Genomic DNA, 25934 nt, shown 5'->3' on the forward strand with positions numbered 1-25934 from the left:
ATTTCTCTGTTTATAATAAATTAACCTTCAAAAGCATTGTATTATTTAACAGGATGAAACATCTGAATGTCGAAAATGTTAAGACGGAAGTATGAAACTTAAATGAACAGTTCAGTTACGATATATTTGACAACATGTAGTTCCCGAACATCTTTTATGATTGCAGTATAAATCTGTTGGATAGGAGTGACTCATTTAACGATCCATGCTTCAGATGCTCCAGCTCTTTGTGAAGAACTGCTCAGTCTGCTTGAGCCTGTTACAGTTTTCCAGCTGGTTTATCACGGAGGACAATAGAGAACAATAGTCTCCATTACCATTGCCAGTATTTATAAAATCATTTATTCTGTCTCAACTCAACACAACTTCACGTGCACACACTCTCATAAAACACTGAAGTCAATCCAAGTTACAACAACTCCACTCTATAAATAAATTTAAAACCTTTTACACCTGATTACAAATGTTTCACATTTAAAAACTATGACATCCTGTTGTAAATATGATAAAGTACCATACAGCTTTCTCATTTAATCTGCTTCCATTTCCTTCCTGGAAGATGACGAATGAGAGCTTGTGAATTATTAATGTTACTTCATGTGGATGACATTCACATCAGCGTGCCACTGACTTTTTCTTATGGGTATGCTGTGGATCTGCTGAACAAGGCGGAGAAAGACAAGCACAGGAGCTTATCTAATTCTTATGTTAGTTGTAAGATATAGTCTCAAATTTATGGGATTCTGTCACATAATTACGTATTTTACTATATTTAAAAGATCCTGTCTCATATTTTTCATATTAATGAGGTACTTCTAATAACAAAAAAACTTCCTGATCATTATAAGTTTCTTTGTCATAATTCCAAGATCATTTACCTGTTAAGTGATCTTTTTCATGGTAATTACAAGAAAGTAATCCCCAGTTAAAGATGAAGTGATTCTTTTCTCTTATGAATTGAATGTCTTTTCTTAAGACTTTTCTTAAAAATGTCAGCTTGGTTTTGATTAGTGTAAGGTAGGAACACGCAGCGAATATGTGTTAAATTTATAGCATAGCTAAGAGTTGTCACTTTTGGGCGAAGTCTTGTCTCCACACCTGTCCCTCATCTCGACATTTGGACTTGATCAGGCTGATCAGCCTGAGGCTTTTTAAGCCTGGTTAGCTTTTTGTTCTGTACCGGATTGTTTTGTACTCATGCTCTTGTGTTTCCTGGATTTTTTGCGTTGCCTGATTAAGATATGGAGGAAAACTTCTCTACTGGTGTCCTGTGTTTGGGTCCTAATCCTGTTCTTGACAAGAGTGGTAAAAACATTAAAATGAATATTTCACTAAACAAGACATATACTGTAAGTCCAATATAAGTTCTAATACCTTTGATCTACAACCACTAAAGTTGTAGAAATGTAGCCATCCTTAAAAATGTATTGGTTTGTGCCATCTGAAAATATTCACACATTTATTTTTTTCCTTTTTAAAATTTTAAGGTCTGTCTGAATGTATTTTGTAACAATCTTTTCATCCGTTTATTTAGCCAAATATCAAAAACCCATGACAAAGACCAAAATAGTCAGGTGTTTGAAAGACATCCGTTTTACTTCCAGTTGAACGAGGCAGAGCAGCATGTCATTAGGAATAATACACAGGTCACAGTTCAAAACAGTAACAAGAAACAAAACATCAGTTGGTTGTAAACAAGTTCATTAAGAAGTCACTTGATATTAAACTCCTTGTTTTGTTGGGTGTGAAACTAACTATTTGGGTAACCAGCCAATAGTTTCATGAGATGAAGGAGCTCCTTGGGAGAAAATAGTACAAAATATAAAAGATTCTTTACCAACTTCAATGATTAAATAAATAACGATTAACTGCATCAACTCAGCATCCTGAAATTAAGTTCAATAGCTACTTCATTTGGGACATTCATGCATCTTCTTCTGTTTGTCCACAGAAGTCAATAAAGTTTGTGGGCTTTGAAACTTTAAGCAGGCTAATAGAACTGAAGGTGAATGTTTAAATGATTAGCTGGTGGCTAAGTATTAGCTTCAGGCCCTCTTTGTTTGAGACGCATTCCAAACTGGGTGCGCTTGGGTTGTTTCAAGTAATGGTGCAGGGTAACTACTAGCATGCATGAACCAAAACAAGCACACCCTGATCGACACCAATATAAAAAAAAACAAAAAAACAAAACAAGCAAAAAAAAAAGATCAACTGCATTTTTATCAAAGTCAAATGAGCAAGAACCAGAACCCTGATAAAAAACACCTGGGCAAAAACACTTGTGGTTCAAAATGTTTTAAGATGTATTTTTTTCTAATTTATAAAATCAGAGAGAATTTTGTTTTATACTTTCCCTCCATCGTTCTCTCTGTTAAAAGTCACGCACCTCCTGATTTCTACAAATATCCACAAAATCATTTCAAACCTTCTTGTATTTTAACCCAGGTCACAATAGAAAACAGCAAAACAACATTTTCAGTAAAGATCCCTTCAAGATTAAAGCACATCATGGATATAAAATATGAATCCTACGTACCGCTACAACCAAACCTGTGCAATGACATGGCAATGATGTCCAATGGTAAGGAGAGCTGAGGAGTGGTCATGAGAAACATTCAAGAAAACTTCTCAATAGTTCTTTCATTAAGTTTCAGCTGTTAAATGAAAAAAAAGAGAAATCTTCTTTCTTGAGGGATGTTTGCTTGCTGGCTGATTGTTTCCTGTCTCAATGCTAAGCTAAGTGACAACTTTGGCTGCACGCTTTGCAGCTCAAATTTGATTTCTTCTTTATTTTCATTTCAGGTCAGAAACTGAATAAAAGCAACAAAAATTTTATCAAAAATTTGAACAAGAGTAAACATATCGTTTGATTTTTTCCAATACTGATTAGTTGTATATTTAGTGACAAAGATTGCAGCAGCAGGAGTCAGAACTTTTGGAAATATGTAGTCTTTAGACTAGTAAAAGCCTGACACACTGAATATTTTTCTATGTTGCTGAAAGCAGCTTCTCAAACCCATTGACAATGCTACACATGTCCATAACCACTACCAACAACTCTCCAAAATTACATTTGCTTGGAAAGACCTGGAAATAAATTTTGATTTTGTTGTTAAACATATTTTAAAAAGCATCAAGAACCATTAATAAATATCAGTTACTCATGAACGCACCATAAAACATCGCATGATTTAAAATTCAAGACTTTTCAGGGCAAATCTTGTCTCCCAATGGGAAGCTTTTCTCCTGGAGGACCATCATCAATAACAAGATCATTCAATAAATCCATTGAAGCACTTGTAATAATGTTCCCTTATGTGTCTGAATCTCACGTTCAGCTCAGGTGAAACACAGATTTATAACAACTATATACACATACATAAAAACCCCTCAGAGGGCTGACGTTGCCTTTGTGTCCCTACCATCTAGAATTATACATGGAATTAGTTGTCGCCATTTAATTAGTGTAGATATGTGTGGATTGTGGTTTAGAGTAACGCTTGGAATCACCAATGTAGACATAATCATTGATCCTACATCAGCAGCTAATCTCAAACGTGATCAATCTGAAATGCAACTTCACCTCTCATATATAAACACATAATTATTGGTGGAGGTGACTCCACAGAGCAGTTAGAAAAAATAAATAAGTCAAGAAATATACCTTCACTGAGATTTAGCAGAATACTGTCCCCTTGAGTGTGGAAGTTGGGGTGATTTGCTTGGTACCAACTACTTACATTAAATATTTGACTGTTATTTCCATGACGTAATTTGGTGGGATTCATTCAGATAATGTAACAGATGACTATGGAATGCCATATCAAACAGTGCTGTTGGAGTATCATTGATATCTTGAGTGAAAGTGATTGATTTGAGAATAAATAATGAACTACTTGCAGAAAACATACAGTGCCTTTTGCGTTTAAGGTGCAGGACGTGAGCGATCTCCTCTTGGGGAGTCATGAATACACTAAATAGCCAAAAGTGTGCAGACATTCAGTCTCGGGCTTTGTGATTTGGTTTCTTTGAAGGGAAGTGTGACAAATTTCCTGACCTAGACACGACCCTGAAGTTAAACCCATCCAACACTTTTGGGACGATCGCCAAACAGCGGTTGGAGTTAACTCATGTTCAAATCCAAAACATCAGAATTCGGACATGATTTTGGAGAAGTCTATCTATTGCATATGGGCGTATTGATCAGGTGTCCACACACTTTTGGTTTTATAGTGTATAGCATGCAACTGCAACAGGAAGATGACCTCCTCTGAAAGCTTTAAGTCGCTTCATTAAACTCAGAGGGAGGAACAAGTGGAAGCTTATATGCTGGAAACTCTTACCATAAATACTGACCCAACAACAAACCTATTATGTTTAATAATGCCCATCAGAGCAGTAGGCATCTTGCAGACTGCCGTGGGAAAGTTTTGTGTCTCATGATGATCAGATTTATTTGGAATACTTATAGCCGACTTATAAATATATGATTGTTGCCTCAATATTTGGGTCTGAGTGTTTTCAATTTCTAGACCTGAAAGAGTCAGTAACGTAAAACATCTGACCATCAGTCGAACTCCAGTGTCCACAAGAGCTCAACTCTTCTATAGAAGTCAAAGTCATAAAATAATTCAGACAGTTAAACTAAAGTCTGAGACAGAACCTGGACATTTGAGCTGCTATGAGAGGACTGAAGCAGGTTTTCATGAGTCTGGGGGTCTGGAGCTGAACTTCTGTCAGCTCCAGATGAAACAGTCACACACATACAGCACACTATTCAAGCATCCAGTTATTTGAGCCAACACATATTCTCTCTCGCTTCATTCGTCTCGTCCTCTTCCTCGCTAGGGTCCAAAAAGGTAAGACAGTTAGGAAGAAAACGTAATCGTTCTCACACGACCACGAAGAAAAACCTCAGTTCAGACGTTGTAGTCGGGCAGGGCAGAGTAGCTGATGCCACCGACTGACGGAGGGCTGGAGTGGAGAGGAAGAAGCCAGAAAAAGACCGAACCTGGAGAGACACATAAAACATCTTCCTGTGTCAGATCTGAGATTCATCGTCGGTGCTGATGCAAATACTGCTGAGAGGACGTCACAGACATGAACCCACCTCTTCCAAAAACCTCTCGCAGCAGAGCCAGCTTTGGTTTGCGAGTGTGCGGCGGGTGGTGGGAGGTGGAAGAGGTGGAAGAGGTGGAAGAAGAGGGGGAAGACAACGAGCTTCTGTCCTTGACCATCAATCTGTTCCTCATCTGCTCTATGGGAGTCTCGTCTGTGATGATGGAGACCAACTGAAGGAAACAACGCATCATCAAAACGTTGCACCCTTATGCTGTCCTACGGCCTCTGCGGCTGTTGTTACAACAAGAATATTAGTGTAACTTTTGGAACATTTGGTGCTTGTAGACAAAGCAGCTGCAAACTTTCGTGATCTTTAAACGTGTGAGTACCTGATCGTAGAAGATGACCATGACAAACACGCCAAACAACACCGACTCCACCAGGAGGATGATGTAATGAGCACTGAGAGAGGAGTAAAAAAAAAACCAGTCACTGCAGGCAGACATAATGCCGCGCCCGTTTCACACAGAATCGTCGACACACAGCTGAAGGTTCTTTTGCGGACGACTCACACTATCAGGTGTTTGCTGGGCATCTCCTCACCGTCCTTCTCCCCATCACTTTCTCTCTCATTCCTGATGCGCCACACCCAGGCCCACACCACCAGCACCAGGGAGTACAGACTGGCCATGCCTGAACACACAGAACTGTAATATTTTTATTTTCTGCCTTTAGATAAAACACAGTAATTTTCAACAGATGACTTGAATCTACTGTTTTCTGAGGTTGTTCTGTTGGTGAATGTTGGATTTCCACCACTTAGTCAATGTGAAAATACTCTACCGCAGAAGATTGGGGAGAAACATCGACCTCTCAGTGATTTATTTCCACATGTCCAACGATTTATTCTAATCACCTCAAAAAAATCCCGATTGACATTTGTTACATCCCGCTTCAAAGCGCTGATGTATTGTAAGGGTCAGCATTTATGTGTTTGTCCGTTAGTCCATCCGTTAGTCCACCAAATATCTTCGCAACCATTGCAGATGGATGAAACAAAAAGAACATTGCTAGGTCAAGGTCAAATTTTAACTTTTGTACAGTCAGGAACTGGATAAGATAGAAAGACTAGGGAGAAGGCCAGTGTAACAGTATATCAAAGCTACTGCTTTGACCTGTGAAAATAGGTCAGCGCACTAGCTCTGATCTTTGACCTATGCAAATAGGTCAGGGTAAAATTTTGAATTCAGGGCTGTCGCGGTATGTTGCAGTCTCTGACTGCATTGGTTCTTGTTTTTAATTGTCTCTAATGTTGCAATCAAACAAAGGTGTGACACACAAGCGGACATGTTTGTACACTAACTGTAGTCACCAGAGCAGCGGGCCCAGTGCAAACATGAAACTGTGTCCGGCATGTACTCACCAGTGTAGAAGAGGAACTGGATGAAATACTTTTGGTTTAGCTCTCCGACACAGTTGTTGATCCTGAAATACGCAACGTGGAAAGATGTATGAGAAAAAGACAAAGAGGTTGAGAGAGGCGGGTAAAGTTTAGAGGAGGAAATGGATGGATGGTTCTCCTCTCACCAGGGACAGTGATGATCCATGCGGCGTATGCACCTCTGACAGACACGGCAGTGATGCGCTCTGGGAGGTCTGTAGGTTTCACAGCGACTGCACACGGTCCAACCTTCACAGCCCTGGAAGCAGCAGGAGGAGATGCCGACACTCAGACTGACTGATGCTCAACCACACATAAACACTGTCACCCTTCATTAATCCCTGTAGGGATGTTTGCTCTCTGCTTCAACCATAAAGGAAGAGCCGGATCCTTTTCAAGAAACGCTTTATATTCAAGGACCCAGCATAATCACCACTGATCCATAGGCAAGTTAAAAAAACGTTATTGAAAGCAACTTGTTGACGAACTCTCAACGACAGCAATAATTTCCATTTTAGCAACAAAATATGAAAACAAAGAAATTTAAATAGAAAACACGTATTTACACCTACTTTTCAAAATCATTTAATTCCAAAATTATCAAAGAACCTGTGTGTTTTTCCCATATTCATTGTTCTGGATCAGGTTTCACTGGAAATACATCTGACGTAAACTAAACCTCCAGCAGATGTATGAAAACAAAAACACAACCAAAGATTGATACGTAATTCTCGTCTCTGTCTCACCCAATATAAAACACAGACATCACATTAAAGACGTCTGACTTTAAGCTCATAAACACATAGCCAATAAGCATACAAACCACAAAGCTGACATAAATACAGCTTTTAAACTGTAAATACAGAGACACCATGAGCTACTTATTAGAATAAGAGGGGTAGAATCAGCAACGGGCTCAAAAGTTAGCCTTAAGTGTTAAAATTCCCATCAAGCTTTTAGTTTTTATTTAACTTGTATTTTTCCTGAACATTATGCAGTTTTTTTTTAAATATCTGTGAACACATTTTGGAGCGCTCTCACGGTGACGAGTCTTAGGAGTCTTTCTGACGTGACTCACCCGTTCATTCATCCGAGACGACTGCGAGCGAAGATCTGAGAAGTCTATGGCTGTGTCGGGAAGAGGCACCATGCCTGGGGTCAAACACATAACACCATTAATCAATCAATCACAATCAGTCACTCACAGGATATTTTTCCAGGAATCTCTCAGTTCACTTTGTTTTATTTTTTTTCCAGATATGAGCTGACAGTTACTGACCGGGATCTGAGAAGACAGCTTTAGAGTGGCAGGCCAGCAGCAGCAGCAGAATCAGGTTGAACACTGCTCCATGGAACGTACACCACATGCTATCAGAGGAGGAAAAACCCATGTTTATTAGCTAAACAGGCTATTTATCAGCTGTTAAATAATCAAATCACACAAGCACATTTTAAATAGATTAAAACAAAAAAGAGTACAAGTGTGTTTCACAACTCGGACACAAATATCCCCCTTTATTGATTTCTGCAGTCAGTAAATCCAGACGTACTGGAGGAAGAAGAATGAAGCTGAAGCTGGAGAGAACTCCCTACCTACAGCAAAACATCACAGCTGTCAGAGCTTTGGACAGGATTCCACATAAAGATGTGAGTGGAATCTGCAGAAGGTGGTTCGAGCAGCTGAATTCAGGAATATTTTATATCTGGAGTTCTTTTATCCACAAGGAATTGGCTAAGATTCCTGACAAATGCCATGTTTGCGGCATTAAAGCAGATAAATAATCTCTACCAAGTACTACAGACAGTTTTCATTATGGGAGGAACATTAACATACTAGACAAGTCAAGAAAAGGAGACTTTTGGATTAGATCTGGGGGAAAAAACTTATTTATGCATTTAAATTGTTCTTGTAAACAGATGATCAATAAACGAACGATCAGGAGGCAGCAAAAGCATGTATTAATAATCAATGGAAAAAAACGATTACAATGTAAAATCAACAGCTAATATTAACTAAATTGACTGGTTAATGACACTTTAAATCTTCAGTGACATTACAACAAGCTGAGTGACATATTATCGAGTCAGCCCTCAATAAAAACCCGCCATAAACAGTTAATACATAAATCTGAAAGAATGTTAAATGTGAAAAGAAAGCGTTTGTTGTGGATTTCGCGGATAACAGACAGGACGTGAGGATGCTGTCAGACCTGTCAGCTGAGAGAGACAAGACAGGCGTGCTCCTGTCATGTCGGATTTTAACAGTTTAAACAACATGAAGGCTCAAAGTACCGACCTGTCCGAGTAGGCTGGGATGAGGACATACTGTATGACCACGTAGTCCGCGTAAAAAACGCTGAAATAGGTTAAAATAAGACAGATGACGCCGCAGGGATCTCGCCTACAGCGCAGAGACGCCATCTTCTTTCGGGCTCCGCCCCCTCGTGCCGCTCTTCCGGAAGGCAGCGCGTGGTGACGTTTAAGTCACCTTCTCATCGTAGGAAATTCAAGTTCCAAGTTAAATGGACATGACAATAATGAAATGCATTTCATCGTGCTTTACGGTTTATGTTACTCACATCGTAAAATGTCAAATTATACATTCCACATCAAATTGGAATTCATTGCTGAAGCATTTTCTGGACGAGACATTCTTGACTAAACTGTTACAAAGCCTTTTTTTCTCTCGTAATGTTCAAAAATAGTAAATACAGTAACAGATAAATGAGAACATTGAATCCCTGTATCCACTTCAAAATGTGGATGCATCCTTTGAGCTTTATGTACGGAAATTTTTAAAATTCACATTTTATACAATGAATTTGAGAATGAGAGGTCTGACGAATTTCTGATCACATTTACTGTGAAAAAAAACTCTACATGTCATACAACATTTAGGCAGAGGGCGGCAGCAGCAGTCCTCAAGCTTGAAACTGACATTTACTCACTTTATCGCTCCGCCCTGAAGTAGGCAGCGACTAGCTCAACTTTTTCTTGCTGCTGTTTCCCTGGACGTGAGAACATTTCTCAATTTCTTCTCACACTGAAAACTGACCGCCTTCTCTGTAGGATATATTTCTTCCTTTCGAAGTTGAACCTCTTTTTTTTTGCGGAGGAGTGGTGGAAGGGGGGGATACAAGTTATAGTAATACTCCAAGAAGAAGAAGAAAACACACAAACCTGGAGGAGGAAAAGGGCGTTCATTCTTCGAAGTAACCATGGAAGTTCCTGGTATGCAGGTAAGCAGAAAGGTAGACACGGTGGCAGAAATGAAAGCTTGTTTGGTTCGGTAGTCGCCTTTACGAGCAAATTAATGCACTTTATCAAAATTGAAGTATTCATATAGTAAGTTATAAAGCAAAAGCAGTCTTCGTGTGAAGTTTATAGTGACTCTATGGTCTTTAAATCCATTGAAAACATGTAAAATACACGGAGCTAATCTACCTTGACCTCATGATTTGAGCTCAAAAATCCCCAGAATAGTCCCGTCATGATTTATAACTTGCCTCTGGCAGTGCTTCCTGGGGTTATAATGCTTCAATTTGTTCTTAAATCTTTTAAATTCCTCTTCAATGTCTAAATAATATTTGTAAGTGACACTAAGCTCCTCCATACTACGTTAAAAATGACAGAAAGGTTTTGCAGTTCTAAATCCCTTGACGCTAAGTTTATGCTGTTTGCATTGAAGTCTGTTTAAATAAGTCAATAATATTAATATAATGCCACTAAGCTGTTCCAAACTGGGGTGATGGTGACATTATAATGTTTAATCTTTCAGGATGTCTCTATCATAATTAAATAATGACTTATGCTGCAAGATTAGAATGACCTAATGCTGTAAAATGACCCTTTAACTGTGTAATAATGACCTTTAGATTAACTCTGGCATCACAGACTGCCATCAGTCATCTTATGGTGGTCTGGATGCTTCTGTATTCGTCCTGTTATGACCTTATAATGCGATGCTGAATTGTTAGTTCACATTAAAAAACTTAATCATCAATGGAGTCTGACAAAAACATCTTTTTAAACACTTAAATGACATTCCCTACATGTAAGCGAGTTATTTATAGCCTGGTATCTTAATCCTCCTTAATTTGCATGGCATGAAGAAGCAGGCGTGTCTGTGATATCCCTGTGATCCTCTTTTATCAACCGATATTTTGTCTGTTGTTCTACACACCACCATCATTCAGGATTGTCTTCTTCCAGTCTTTTTACTACAGGATATTTTACTCTGTGTTCTTGGCTCAACATTGAATTTGTCTGATTATCCCATAGAATATATTCTAGGATGATGGTTGCTGCTGATTGGTGGATGTAAATGATTATCTAGACCAGGGGTGTCAGATGTAACTTAGAAATGTAACTACTCCTTGATGTTAAATAACTCTGAATTTAGTACTTATTCAAGTTACAGTTGCACGGGAAAAACATATTTGTTTCTCTGTTATGATATAAATGTTTTTAATTTGGCAGGTTATTAAACCTACATAACTCCATCAATCAAGGATCAAACTATCCAAATGAATAGAGAAAAATAACATCAAACACAAGTTAGGACATTAGCTCTGTTTAGTACGTTTTTGTCAATGTTAAAATGGGCCGAATTACTGCATTGCGGGAAATGTAGTTTTACTCAAAGCACACTTTTGACCTTTTATTTTTAGACACTATGACTCTTTATGCTCTCGCAGTCCACACAAAATGATGTGGCGGGCTACATTTTGCCCCCGGGCCTTGAGTTTGACACATGTGATCTAGACTGTTTCTGTTGCTAACACTTTGTGTAGAGCAAGCTTTAGTGCAAGAATGACGTTCGATCTTCTGTTTGGCTGATTCTCAAGTGTTTCTACCTGTGGGACTGGCTGTTCCCCCTCTCTCTCACTTCGATCACCCCAGGTGGGTGAGACAGAGGTGTTGTCAACGGTTGGTTTGTCACCCTCCTGACGGCCAGCACCTGAGGCAGACAACTGTCTGTCATACCTGTGAGGGAGATGGATGATGGGATGTAGTGTGTGATGCTGGTAACACTTGAGGGTTTGACAAAAGAGTTGTACCTGTTAATTATGTGCTTGGAAATAGCATGCTGAATATTTGCTTCTTGTTCTGAATACAAGGCAACCACTTTGCTGCATAAATTATAAGCTGATATAATCGACTATTTCTTTTTAACCAGGAGTGAAATGACTGAGTGCATTGTAGGCCCATAATGAGTTAGGCCACCACCGTAATTTATTGTATTTTTCCTCTAGTCAGTCTTGCTAACTGTGAAACCAGCACAAACATGACTTCCTTGGAGGAGCTATTGATGCTACCTGCTATAAGCTGCTTTTAAAATGCATTTGTGATTTCAGGAGCATGTCCTGTCAACTCATTCAGGGCTTCATGTGGTGAATTTTGTGGTGGCAGACCGCTGAGCCTGAGAAACAGAAAACCTCTGCCAGCATCAGAAGAATTTATATTTAAATGAACTCTAATGGTTCTTCAGAACAAAATCCCAATATTTATGTCTGTCTTGAATTCTTCTAGTAACCTATTTTTGTAATGTTACGTCTCTCTAGTTTATGATAGCTGTAATGCTTAATCAGTTTTTTATTGTTTAATATGCTTGTTAATATTGGATGTAGTAAGTATATTAAACAATTAAACAATAAAAAGCTGATTGATATGCTTACTCCAGTATCAAACGTTCAAGTTTTAATGTCTTTAAGAATCACAACAGTTCCTCAAGTTTAAAAAAAACCCACAAGCCCATATATGACTCTGGTTGTTGACCTCTGACCCCTGGTGATGAAGGAAAAACAGCAAAGAGAGGTCCTCCTGTTTTCCTGCCGGACAAAATCTCCTGCTGGGAATCTGTGGTTTAGCGATTGATTTCTGAGCTCAGCCACTGAGTCTTCCTGTTGTAAATCAATCTGATGAACAGGTTTAGTGTGTGACAGGTGTGTCAACTGATCAAACACCCAGGAGGGCCGTCGTCTTCTTCGTCTGCTCTGTAATTTTCACAACCCCACCTTATATAATCACAGACTCGATCACACTAGAGCTTGAGGAGTCCTCTCTGACATTCTGGTGTATTTGAGGGTGAGAAACATTCAGCGACTACCACACTGCTGTCGATGGTGAGTCAGAGCCTTCTGAGGTATGAAGAATCTGCGTTCTTTTGTCTGGTCTGTTGACATTCACAGTTCTCCTCAACCAGGGCGTTAAAATAGAAGTCACATGACCTTGTGAGCGACGCCTGATTGTCAGAGTTCCCGGTTCCTTTCACTGTTGTCATCATCAAAATCATGACGTCAAAGAAATATCCAACTTTACTAAACCGCTGCTCCAAGAATCCTTTTGAACTTCAGTATTTTCTGCACTATAAGGCGCACCTAAAAGCCTTTAATTTTCTCAAAAGCGGACAGTGCGCCTTAAAGTCCAGTGTGCCTTATATATGAAAAAAGCTTTAAAATAGGCCATTCATTGAAGGTGTGCCTTATAGTCCTGTGCGCCTTATAGTGCAGAAAATACTGTAATGATGTTCACTAATGAAAACACCAACAAATCAGAATTTTTTAGCTCAAGGTTTTCTCCTTTGTGATGAGCTAAAACCTCGATTGATTCAGAATAGAGATGTCAGTGTTTTGAGAGGCGCTTCTGGTGAAGATTTAGATAATGTCAGATGTTTTTCTCAGGACTTCAAATGCATCGCGTCACATTAAAGAGTGGCGAGGCGTTCACATGATGTGACTCTGTGAAGGTCGTTGTTGAGAATGCTGTGTTTGTACTTCCTCCTGCTGCAGCTGTAACCTTTGACCTCTAATGCACACAGAGCTTTTTTAGTTTGGATTTTTGGACACCACTTAGTAAAAACAAGCTTTTCTCAGCCGCTCTGACTCAACACAGTTTCCACAGCCTGGTCCAAGTTTTCCTGGGCAGCTGAACGTTAGCATGGACCAGACAGACCTCAGTGACCTCTGTAGCTCCGCTCTGGAGCGTCACTCCAGAGTTTCACCGTTGAACCTCCGCTGGTCTCTCAATTGAAATCAGCCCAATGTTGAATGAGTTTAGTCACTGAATTATAAAACACGATTGAGGAAACTGAAACCTTGAATTGCCTCCTTTCGTCTTATACTTCATGCTGTACTGTCTGATGTACTGTCTGTCTGTCTGATGTACTGTCTGTGTTGTACTGCTTGTTGCACTGCCTGTGTTGTCCTGCCTGTGTTGTAATGCATGTGTTGTACTGCTTGTTGCACTGCCTGTGTAGTACTGCCTGTGTTGTCCTGCCTGTGTTGTACTGCATGTGTTGTACTGCTTGTTGCACTGCCTGTGTTGTACTGCCTGTGTTGTCCTGCCCGTGTTGTACTGCCTATGTTGTCCTGCCTGTGTGTCCTGCCTGTGTTGTACTGCCTGTGTTGTCCCGTGTTGTACTACCTGTGTTGTTCTGCCTGTTGTACTGTCTGTGTTGTACTGCCTGTTGTACTGTCTACCGTGGGTCAGAGAGGACTGCAATTTCATCTGTGCTGTATGTCATGCATATATGGTACATTTGCCAATAAAGCTGACTTTGACTTTGACTTCTAATGTATAATAGGACAAGCCCTCAGCCTCTCAGCCAGTTGTCATTTAAGGATTTTCCGGCGTTCTTCCTGGACTTGGGTCTTATCCGATTGAGCGGCGCAGTCTAGAGCCTTGCCTGACTCGGTGGATTCAGTAATCATTAACTTTAGACACCTTTTTTTTTAAATCTGAGAAGCAGTATTTACATCCGTGTACGTCTCCTTGAATGCCCGTAACTGATAAGATCAAATTAAAATTCCCAGACTGCGTGTCTAACAGTCATTTACGGGATTATTTGTGCTGCAGTCAGGAACAGTTTATGACTGGGATGACAGTTTCTGTATGTAAAAATGTAACTGCACTAACACAACCGTCTGCTGTCTAATGATTGAGCAACTGTTGAATATTTAACTTCCCTCTCTCCTCTAAATGTTGTTCTTTCACCACGCTGAGGCAGAAAGGTCAAAGTGGAGCCTCAATGTTTATGTGATCCCTCTGACTGCAGTCTGTTATTTTATATTTATTCTTTTAGCACGTCAACCCACGTCACTCTTAGGCCACGTCTGAAAGAGAGGCATATCACTTCCTTAATGCGAGTGGATCTGTTCGAGCCTGTGTGTTTTATATTAACACACGATCTGTATGTTTGTCTCTGCACTTGTTTCACATAACACATGAACGTATTACATATAACATTAAAAGAATGACATTTCGATTCTTTTTATCTCTTTTATTCTAAATTTTAACTTACTAGTTTGAATTCCGGACATTTTTTTCCCCTTTATTAAGTTTCTAGTCTCCAAGTATGAACTATTCTGAATAACAGAATCATAATGGTGCTCTTCCTTTTAAATGAATCATTATCATAACTATAACTATTATAACTATCATAGTTAGTGTTATGTAATTAATACAAGTATGATTTGATTCCAATGTATATTTAAACATTTTTTCGTCTTTTTTATAAACTGGGTAATGAAGCAATGTGTTCAGTGTTGCTGGGTTTGGCATTTGTTATAAAGGCACTTTTTTCCTAGTTAGTGGAAGTAAAAATGTGAATCTCACATCACTTTCAAAAGGTCTTTCATTGGACTAAAAGGAAGGATTCAATCCGCTTCATGTTTCATCTGAGAAGGTCTTCTTCTATTGTTCATTGGACTGATAAACCAAAAGAAGCTGGCCAGACAGTCGTAGCAGCAATGGATGTTGAGAGTTTCTCAGTAAGTGTTATATACAGTAGTCATTTATGCTAGCGATTCCTTTTCCCACTGCGGCTACAGATTCACTCAGGTTGTGTGCAGATTCAGTCTGCAGAATCGAAAACAAAGCAATCAAATTATGCAGTCCTGTGAGCGCTGGGGTAATTTTGGACCATTTTTATTGCTGTAGTATGTAAAAAAACCCAAAGGCTAGCTGAGTGCATGTGGTCTTGCGTTAAAACTGTCTGATCCAGAGGCAGGGCTGACTGTCAGAAGAGAGTGTGTCACCATGTCCTATTTTTATTTTATTTTATTTTATTTATTTTGATTATCTCATTGATGGGCCAAGTCATGCGATGTGATTAGAATCTCCCTGAGAAGCTGCTGGGTGCTTTAAGCCACCAGCGACAGATTGGACTGCTGATCAGGTCCAAGATAGGAGTGCTGTGCTGGGAATTGGATACAGTGACACTCCAACTTCTTCCAGGAAAGATAAAGAAGTCCACCTTGCTGACCTGTCATCGACAGATCTAGATGTATCACCAGGAGATAAAGGCTGTTAACACTCCAACACCTCAAACCTAGTGGAAGTATTGAGCAGGTGACGGGAAAAAATCCTGTTGCATTCTGTGGAGGATCTGCCTAAAAGAGCTACTTATTGAAAACCTCCAAGGGTTTCTTGATTGTTTCCCATCCGATATGTGGTACCAGCTCTGCTCCACTCGACCCGGATTTGGTATCAGGTGTATTTCTGGAGGTCTTGCTGCTCTTCGTCATGGCGATGAAGTGCTGGTGTGATGTCATCATAAACGTGACACCCACCTCTCTTGATGATATCATGATCTGCACCATAAATGACAGACGTGGGTTGGCACTGCTGAGAATAGACCGGCGTTCCACCCCATAATGATGCAATGATGATGCTCTGTGACCAATCAGTGGTCAGCAGTGTTTTTGTGTTATCCTTCAGCACCCGGTCTTTTTTGTTTTCTTGTTCTTATAACCTGGCAAAGTGAACAGGAAATGCAGACTTAGTCCTATCAAAGATGCTTGTTTTTGATGTAATCATCATCAGCTTCCTCTCCTGCTGTTGCTTTTCTGGAATCAGCTGAAAGCATCATTACACAGTAATCGCTGTGTTAGCTGGCAGGGTGTGGTGACATTGTGGGCTCTGTGTGTGTGGCGACTGTTCCTTTTTTAGCTCAGTGGAGAGGACACAGCAAGCATCATAGGAGTATCATATGCTTCTGTGGGTTTGTTCATTCAGCGCTCTCACACAGAACATTGTGTGAGTGTGTGTCATACTCGCACAATGTTGGAGCTGTAAACTAAACTTCAGTCTGTGTGTTTGTTTTTCTGTTACAGTAAGCAGCAGTAAAAGAAATTTAAGACACAGATCCCCATCTGGATCACAGGACTTAGAGCATGATCCAGATTGGACTCTGGATTGATCTGTAATGGGCATTACAATGATGTCATCCTGTCATTTTTGTCCAGTCACTGTACACATTATCCATGAAGTTAGAAGACTTCTTTTAATCATCCCACTATGTAAAGAATCCTTTAAAATGATCTGGATCAAGAGTCAGAGTCTTATCCCATCATTCCTTGAATCCCACCTCTGCAAATAATGTAGTCTAAAGCCGATCAGCATGTTTGGAGTAATTCTGGTGAACACGACAAAGTCAGCAGTGGTGGACGCCGTCGCCCCTCCTCATCAGTTGTGTTGGCTTCTACATGAGAACTTCCTGACTCTTGGTGCTTTTTAAGTAAGAGATTTGAATAGCCTGGGCAGCCGGTTGTAGGTGACATCATATGCCTGATTGAAAAGCATCAACACTGAGAGTTTATGTCTCTGAACCGACGACCTGAACAACAACAGAGTCAGAAACAAATGAGAAGTTTGGTGAGTGTGGTCTGGCAGCTGTGTGTTCAGTTCCTGTTATCTTTAACTGTCATGCGGCTTCCTTCTGCATTTCATGGTGTGTGTGTGTGTGTGTGTTTATGTGTGTGTGTGCATGTGTGTGTGTATGTGTGTAGCGCTGTGATAACAACGTGGCTGTCGTGTCGCAAAGCCCTGCTTGTGAGGAAATAGCAGTAGGGAATGTGACAGAAAGGCTTTTATCAAACTTCATGTGCTTTGAGATATTTTAGCTGAATTCCATTAATTTTAATCTAATTTTCATAGTTACATAATATTAGTTATGTTACGCAATGTATTCCCTACCAAAGTTGTTCGATTTATGTGAATTTTTTATGTTCTTTTTTTTTTTTTTTTAGAAATAATTGAATCATAGAGTGAAAATAAAGTAACTTTGTGTACTTTTCCTTGTTTCCTCACCTCCTCTGTCCTCATCTCCTATCCTGCCCTCCTCTCAGAGTACTCAGATTGATCCGGAGGAGTTGTTCACTAAACTGGATCGTATTGGAAAAGGATCTTTTGGAGAGGTGTGTTGTGTTATTATTTTCATTTGAATTCATTGTTGGCACTGTATTTACTCATGTTTTCCGCTTTTCCTCCATCCTCTCTTTGTTCCTCTGTCCTCTCATCCACTACCTCATCTTCCTCTTGTCTTACATTCTGTCTTTTCTGATCCCTTCTTCTTCCTCCTGCAGGTGTTTAAAGGTATTGATAATCGCACCAAGAGCGTCGTTGCCATTAAGACCATCGACCTGGAGGAGGCGGAGGATGAGATCGAGGACATCCAGCAAGAGATCACGGTTCTCAGTCAGTGTGACAGTCCGTACATCACCAAGTACTACGGTTCCTACTTGAAGGTAAAACACAACTGCAGAATCATCGATTTATGACACAAAGCAGGAAAAGCGCAAATTAATAATGTCCAGTGTCTGGTAACAGGCTGAGTTTTTTCTGTTTCTGTGTGGATGTTGCCTCAGATCTGAAGAAATTCAAGTTATTTGAGAATGATATTGAAGGTTTATTAGAAAATAAACTCTGTCCCTCTTTCAGGGCAGTAAACTGTGGATCATTATGGAGTATCTCGGTGGAGGTTCGGCGCTCGACTTGGTGAGTATTGAAGTACAATTCATTCTGGGTATCGATCTGCTTCAGTAATATTAATCTTGATTGCTCAAGATTTCACTGGATCCATAATTCCTTTCCTTTGTTCTGAATCACGTTTTATGTTGTCACTCATTGGTTGGTTGTTGGCTTGTTTGTTTGAGCAAAAAACTATTGGGCACCTTTCCTTGAGCTAAGCTCAAGATCATGAGGAAACGTGTTCCATTTTTAAAATATTTTAAGATATTTAAATACTGGTTATGCAGCAAATAATGAAATAAATGTCTGTTTAGTGTTTGGCCATAAGGCGAGAGGGCTTTAAATTTAAATGTAATAGAAATGGAAACATTATTTTTATTGTACCTGTATACACCAGTGAGACATGTAAAACTAATAATATCCGAAATTTGTCACAGTAAATAAAGTAATAAATAATTCTTCACAAATATTTCACAAATCTTTTTGAGGGAAATTGACACAATTGTGGAGAAAGGATAAAAACAAAGTTGTAAATTGAAGCTAAAATCATTTTTGTCACATTATGTTGTATTATTTCTGATCCCATGGTGTCTTTTAGTTCCCTCAACTCTGTGTTGATTCTTGCCTTGAATTAATGTGTGTATTTGTGTCACCTCTGGCATCTCATTCATATGTGTATCAATGCACATTGTGTGTTTGTGTGTGCAGCTGCGGGCAGGTCCATTTGATGAGTCTCAGATTGCCACCATGCTGAAGGAGATCCTGAAAGGCCTCGACTACCTGCACTCTGAGAAGAAGATCCACAGAGACATTAAAGGTGTAGATAGATTATTGCAGGTTGTGGAGCCCGGAGCCTTTGGTCTGCTAGAAATATTGTTCCCATTATAAAATATTTACTTCTAGTAAACTTGGGGATTCCCAAGAAGCCCATTTCAAAATAATCAGACAAAATTGCTACAGCAGAATTGAGTGTCCAGTGTTACACTTTAAAAACACTACGCTTCCCACAGTGCAGTAGTCATTAGACCCTCTGAATGGCAAAGTCCAATAAGGGCTTCAGACATTTAAAATTAGTGAATTGTCCCTTTGATGGCAGACAGACACTTCTGTGCCCATATTTACCCTCCAGATATCTGAATTTATCACCTTTCAATCCACTGAATGTTGTAGAATACTTGACCGTGTCGCCCCCTGGTGGTAGACCTGAGCCGATAATATACCACAAAACATCATATGAAATTGTGGGGCATCCAAACCAGAAAACTAATGACGTAATTTCATCACAGCGGCCAACGTCCTACTGTCGGAGCATGGCCAGGTGAAGCTGGCAGACTTCGGGGTGGCCGGTCAGCTGACGGACACGCAGATCAAGAGGGAAACCTTTGTGGGGACGCCGTTCTGGATGGCTCCAGAGGTCATCCAACAATCCGCCTATGACTCCAAGGTAAGACTCCTCAAAGTATACTGAGTGTGACCCACCATCACCTATGTGCATGTGCACCTGTGATCATCAATAACTAACTAGAGTGGACAAATAATACTCTCCTGCAGGAGATTAATAAAGTTTATATAATTCCCGGTCGCATGTTGAGAAACATGGATTAAAAGTCATTTGAACCTCTAAACTGTCCTGATATTTTAGACATTTATAATTGGATCGTTTTTTATTCTGCCAGACATGTTCTGTTGTTCCTTGCTAAACTCAAATTTAGTCACCAAAAGCAAACATCACCCACAGTTCAAATGATCCGGGACAAATCGTGCTACTCGTGTTCTGGTTCTCAGAAGCTTGAGAGCATTTGCATTATTTCCACAGCGATCCCGCTTTTATTTGCATCTAATGGAAACTCTGTGACGTGCTTTAGTTCTCCTCGGCTCTCTCTGTGATGAGCGATCTCTATTCAGAGTTATTATTTTTAATTTGGCGTCCAGCAGCTGCTGCTTCAGAATAACTGCTGACCACAGAGCAAACACCGATGCAGTCATAGATACACCTGCTGCTGTGGAACACAGACAGCTTTTAAAACGGCAGCCTTCTGCCTGATGAAGGTGTGTTTGTAATTAGGGTGTGGCGCAGCACATGATTGTCTCCTAATCTAGTTAGACTCAGCTTGTGTTTACACTACAGCTTATATGAATAGTGTGTCTGTAACATGTAGGATGTGTCTGTGATTTACCATCTTCCTCTAACGTCACACAGATCAACTATTATTAAATAGTGCGTCGATGCTTGCTGCTAGCCTGTTGGCCTATTTTTTGTCACATCACAGCACTAATATGCTGACACTTTCAATTGTATGTATGTTACATTTTGAAAAAAACAAAACAAAAATTATAAATTAGCAGATATTCAAATCATGCTTTTCTTTGACAGTCAGCATTTTCAGTCATGATTCCTTTTGTCACAGGTTGAATTTTGTAGTAATTCCAATGGAAGTGATTTAAGCTGTGAGCATGATACATTTACATTTTAGCGTGTTTAGGTTGTTTTCTTTGTTTTTCTACAAATGGAAGGAGGATAAGGTCTCACAGTGTGAAGGCAAGACTATGGTTACATGAGGAGACGTAACCTGAGCCGGGAACAGGCTTACTAAAAGACAACCATTGTGTATGTGTGTGTGTATGTGTGTGTGTGTCTGTGGGTGTGTGTGTTTTATGCTATAAAGCTGCTCTAATCAATAACAATCAGCAATAGATTTAAAATATTTTTCACATATGTATGCTTTGCTGCTTGTTAAACCTTTATATAATGATTTGAAATGTCATTTGCATTTGAACAAGTATTCACTTCATTCACTCCAGGTGTACAAAACTGTGGTGAGACCAGCGATGTTGTTTGGTCTAGAGACAGTGTCACTGAGAAAAAAGACAGGAGACAGAGCTGGAGGTAGCAGAGATGAAGATACTGAGGTTCTCTCTGGGAGTGACCAGGAAGGATAGGATCAGGAATGAGTACATCAGAGGGACAGCACATGTTAGAGGTTTTGGAGATAAAGTCAGAGAGGCCAGACTGAGATGGTTTGGACATGTCCAGAGGAGAGATAGTGGATATATTGGTAGAAGGATGCTGGGTTTTGAACTGCCAGGCAGGAGACCTAGAGGAAGACCAAAGAGGAGGTTTATGGATGTAGTGAAAGAGGACATGAAGGTAGTTGGTGTGAGAGAAGAGGATGCAGAAGACAAGGGTTAGATGGAGGTAACTGATTCGCTGTGGCGACCCCTGAAGTGAAAAGCCGAAAGGAAAAGAAGAAATAAGAAGATTCACTCCATCCTCAGCTGCTATGTTAGTGTTCTAAAAAGAAACAAAAAGAAGTGGTCTTTAAAGGGTTAGAGTCCAGTCTCAGCAACAGCGAGATGAGTTTGAACCAATCAAACATAAAATGACTCCTTATGTCTTATGGTTAGCATGCAGCTCAAGATCTGCTTTGTTGTTGTCGTCTATTCTGGTGATGGGTAAACAAACCAGCATCACACAGATATATCCTACAAAAAAGATTCTAAAAAAACGTCTTTAGGTTTGGGTGGATTCAGTGTTTTTGGAGGCTTGTATTTTCATCCTACAAGCTGCATGAATCCGTGTTATATGTACAGTATGTTCTTTTCAAACAGACGTTGTCACAACCCTGCAGCGCTGTTTGTCTGTAACGCTCTGGAAAATTTTGTACACTAAAAACTCTGACTTAGTTTCCGTCAGCATGCGGTTGAAGTGATAACGACTGAATTCGTGTTACTGACATGAAACGTAACGACTCAGTGCAGTTGTTGTGCATGAGTGACATGTGTTGTGTGATGCCTGTATGCTGCGGGATGCTCTGTGCTGCCATATGTCAAACAGTGGCCGAAGATCTTGTAACGTGACCCAGGGCAGCTCTGTGACTACTCTCGCGTCTGCTCGCCACATGCTCGTCGGAGCAAGTTGAAGCAATGTGACATTCAACCTGTGTGTAACTTCCGAACGCTTGTTGTCATCAGGTTGTGTGCTTGTGTTTGACATATGGTTGGTGGCTGCCACCACCATCTTGCAAACGTGAAGTCACAACTCAGACCTCTTGACTGTGTGTGTTTTGGCAATTCATGCAGTCTGTTTAGCGAAAGTAATCCGACAACTTTTACATTTGATTGTTTATCCTCCAACATTAGAGGGTTTTCTGAGGAAGCCTCTTGGATGAGAGGCTTGGATAAAGTCCAGTGGATTGTTTTAAACATCTTTGAACAGTTCACAAATCCTTCTTCATCCAAAGTGTCTGCAATAACGGGTTTTTCCTTAACTTCTTTGTGCCTCCAGGCTGATATCTGGTCGTTGGGCATCACAGCCATTGAGCTCGCCAAAGGTGAACCTCCAAACTCAGACATGCATCCAATGCGAGTGCTGTTCCACATTCCCAAGTCTCCTCCGCCGACGTTAGTGGGCGACTTCTCCAAGAGCTTCAAAGAGTTCACTGAAGCCTGCTTGAACAAGGACCCCACCTTCGTAAGACAACTCTGTCCTATCTGGCTCCTCTTTAAGTCGCTGAAAGTCCATCAGTGTTCATCTACTTCATTTCATAAATATCAGCTTCTTTTTACGTAGAGAGATTACTCTGATTAACAATGAGATCATCTTTGAAGAACAGCTCAGAAAGTAGCGTTTTGGAGTGTATGTGTTTTTTTATTTTTTATTTTAATTTTATGCTTGAATATATTCAATTTGTCTTACTTTAGGCTTATGCTTGACTATCAGGAGAAAATATGTGTGTACGTGTGATTGTTTTAAAGTTATCGCTAAGGTTAGCCAACCTGTTAAATCAGAATTAGGGATAGCAGGTTACTTTTTTCACATTCAGTTCAGATTTTCTGGTGGCATTGTGCTGCCCCCTGGTGGGCTAGTATTTTCTCGCCTCCATCCTCTTCTACATCTCATTCTTCTTCTCCATTTATGAGCTGCACAAATATAAAAATACCATTTTTATACTTAGCAGAAACAACATCTTATTTTCTATAGCATATTTTTGTCTTTATAACCTTTGTAAAAACTCGGTGTGACACATTTCCTCGTCGTTCACACAGCGTCCCACAGCAAAGGAGCTCCTCAAACACAAATTCATCGTCAAGCACTGTAAGAAGACATCCTACCTCAGCGAGTTGATTGACAGGTACAGGAGATGGAAGGCCGAAGGGCACAGCGACAGCAGCTCCGAAGACTCAGACAGGTAGTCCCATTACTTAAAACCTTTATTTGTTTCACCAGACCTGTTTCTTATCCGTTCCTTCAGATGAATGGTGGGTAACATGAGTGGGTTTTTTTCTCTGTGCCAAAAGCGAGTCCAATAACAAAGAGAACAGCGAGTCACCGGAGTGGTCGTTCACCACGGTCCGCAAGAAGAAGACGGAGAGCAGGAAGGTCCTCAATGGAACGGTTTGTACCATCTGAATACAGAAATACATTTAAGCTGTTTGTTTGTGTGCAACAACAAACAAATAGCTTGTCAGTGTACATTGATATGAGCCAGAAACGTGGCATCTGTACATTAAAGGTTTTAATTTGCCTACAAATTGTATAAATCAGTGTTTTATAGGTTTGTAGACAATCTGTTAGAGCAGCAACACGTATAGTAAGAATGCCATCATAATATAAAGCTTCAGAGAGCAACGACATGTGGCTCAAATGCTCTGAGCGATCTTCTTGTTAAGGTCTAAGTTGTTCCCACATTAATAAAGCTCATGATCACACCTAAGGGAAGGATGGCTTCGTTACCATGGAAATGGGATTAACAAAACAATCTGAATCTACTAACGATTCATTCTAAGAGCAAAACTTGTCCAGTATTTGTTGTCTGCATCGGGAGTAAATGGGGTTCCTCCTTTTCCTCCTCCTCATGTTCATCTACACAGAGCCAGGATCAGCTGAGTAAATCTGCCAGTCTGACTACAGTCATCTCTCCCGTCTTCACTGAAGTTAGTATAAATACACAGCAGTCACTAAGAAAAATCATTAAACAAATGAATACTAGTCGAGTGTGATTCTGTTTCCATGTTGCTGTTGTTTTACACCTGACAGAGCAACTTGTTTTGCAGTTGAAAGAGCAGCACAAGGAGCATTCAGAGCAGCGATTGGCTATAGACGAGCTGGAACGTAACATCCGATTGGCTGAAGACGTCTGTCCAGGCATCACTGATAGGATGGTCACACACATACTTGCCAGGTACCAGATGTATATGTCAGTGATTTTAGGACTATTTGCTGTTTTTCTTTGAGGGTTTCATCAAATCATTTTTTAGTTGTTAATCTGTTTGTTGTTGTTTTTTATTTCCATCTCTTTTTCTCAGATTTTCGACCAAATGAAGGAGCGGTGTTTTAAAAAAAAAAAAGAAGTGCGTTTTGTGAAAATAGACTGTGTCTCCATACGACAGTGCAACTGGAGGATCGGAAATGGAGATTTGCTGTGCGATGTCTCCTCGCTGTACACAACACACACACACACGCACACACAAATTATGTAACATACACATTCATATATATCATTTGCTGCTGATGGTTGAAGGCTTATTTTCTCCCCACTCTAGACAGCTCCATTATTTTGTTGAAGCTTTGAAAATACAATCTTTTAAGATTGGTGATTTTCATTTCTTGTTCCTAAGGCCAAGGTTAAGTTTGGAATAATATAATAATAATAATAATAATAATAATAATAATATAATAATAATCAGCGCGTTGAGACCCGAGTCTCTAAATCTGCACTGTGTAACTTACCATAATGTGCCTTAATCAGATGCTATCAGCCATTTCTCAGAAGTAGACGTCACTTTTATGCAGAGATACACAGAATACTACATTGTTTTCCATCGGCGGTAGTATGTTTTGTGTCTTGACCTGCGCTGACGTTGTAGATGTATATGTTTGTTCAGTAGCACTTGAGACAGATCATATGCCAATGTTACTTATATTTGTTGTAGTCATCAGTAATAGTTGGTGTTACAGTTCCCTGATCAGATCCACACAAAAATGTTCAATTTCCAAGGAAATATTTTGTAGTTTTAAATCTTCAGTTTGACTGGTAGATTAATTTTACTTCAGTAAAAACCTACCCTAGACTCCCAACAGTAGAGGAACCCAGAAATTGTTTAGTTAGTTTCCTTAATGAGAATCTGGGTCTCGGACTAACATGCTGAGCTGCCAGGCTGTAGCTCAGCTAGAGAGTTAGGAGGTTGTAGTAAGCTAACTACTTAGCATGTTTTAACTGATTCCAAACTAAATAGATAAACTCTTGAATAGGCTTATGTCTCCATGATTAGCACCTAAATGTTGAGAGTTGCTAACATTTTGACTGCTAACACTCGGCATGTAAGGACAAAGTTCGAAGTAGCTAACAACAGGAAGTAGCACAGGTCCGTCTCAAGAGCATAAAGGGAGCTGTAATCAGATATTACTGATAGTTTGTACCAAAGACACTATAAAACTTGTATATTTTTGCCTTTTTATATATCATAATGGGTACAGCAATGCTTGGGGGGGGAGGGGTGTAAAATGAAAGATGTAAGATTTTACATAAATGTAGTCTTTTTGTAGTGGGAGTTGGAGTTTTATGAATAAATATTTAAATTTGATTGAGAATCACCTTCTCAGTTGTTTGTTTTTCAAATAAATATCCAGCAACAATGTAAAAACGCTTTTTGTTTCCTGTATTATGATGACTTTTTATTC

The 25934-nt window shown here is 39.8% G+C and overlaps 2 protein-coding genes across 2 annotated transcripts; one reads left to right on the forward strand and one right to left on the reverse strand.

Annotated features, from left to right (window-relative positions):
- Nucleotides 1–1594: 1594 nt before the first annotated feature.
- Nucleotides 1595–8928, reverse strand: zgc:77880 (zf-DHHC domain-containing protein). The gene is made up of 9 exons (XM_068308223.1): nucleotides 8799–8928; nucleotides 7782–7870; nucleotides 7581–7654; nucleotides 6649–6761; nucleotides 6485–6546; nucleotides 5634–5754; nucleotides 5451–5523; nucleotides 5111–5291; nucleotides 1595–5011 (listed from the first exon to the last, which is right to left on the reverse strand). The coding sequence occupies exons 1-9, from the start codon at nucleotides 8921–8923 to the stop codon at nucleotides 4920–4922; spliced, it is 930 nt and encodes a 309-aa protein (XP_068164324.1). The 5' UTR covers nucleotides 8924–8928; the 3' UTR covers nucleotides 1595–4919.
- Nucleotides 8929–9510: 582 nt separating this feature from the next.
- stk26 (serine/threonine protein kinase 26) lies at nucleotides 9511–25768 on the forward strand. The gene is made up of 12 exons (XM_068308080.1): nucleotides 9511–9741; nucleotides 17632–17700; nucleotides 17869–18030; nucleotides 18224–18280; nucleotides 18962–19070; nucleotides 19540–19697; nucleotides 22539–22724; nucleotides 23300–23442; nucleotides 23552–23648; nucleotides 24125–24187; nucleotides 24308–24435; nucleotides 24560–25768. The coding sequence occupies exons 1-12, from the start codon at nucleotides 9721–9723 to the stop codon at nucleotides 24573–24575; spliced, it is 1209 nt and encodes a 402-aa protein (XP_068164181.1). The 5' UTR covers nucleotides 9511–9720; the 3' UTR covers nucleotides 24576–25768.
- Nucleotides 25769–25934: the final 166 nt, after the last annotated feature.

The sequence above is a fragment of the Antennarius striatus genome, chromosome 23, assembly GCF_040054535.1.
Source record: "Antennarius striatus isolate MH-2024 chromosome 23, ASM4005453v1, whole genome shotgun sequence".
Lineage (NCBI taxonomy): Eukaryota > Metazoa > Chordata > Actinopteri > Lophiiformes > Antennariidae > Antennarius > Antennarius striatus.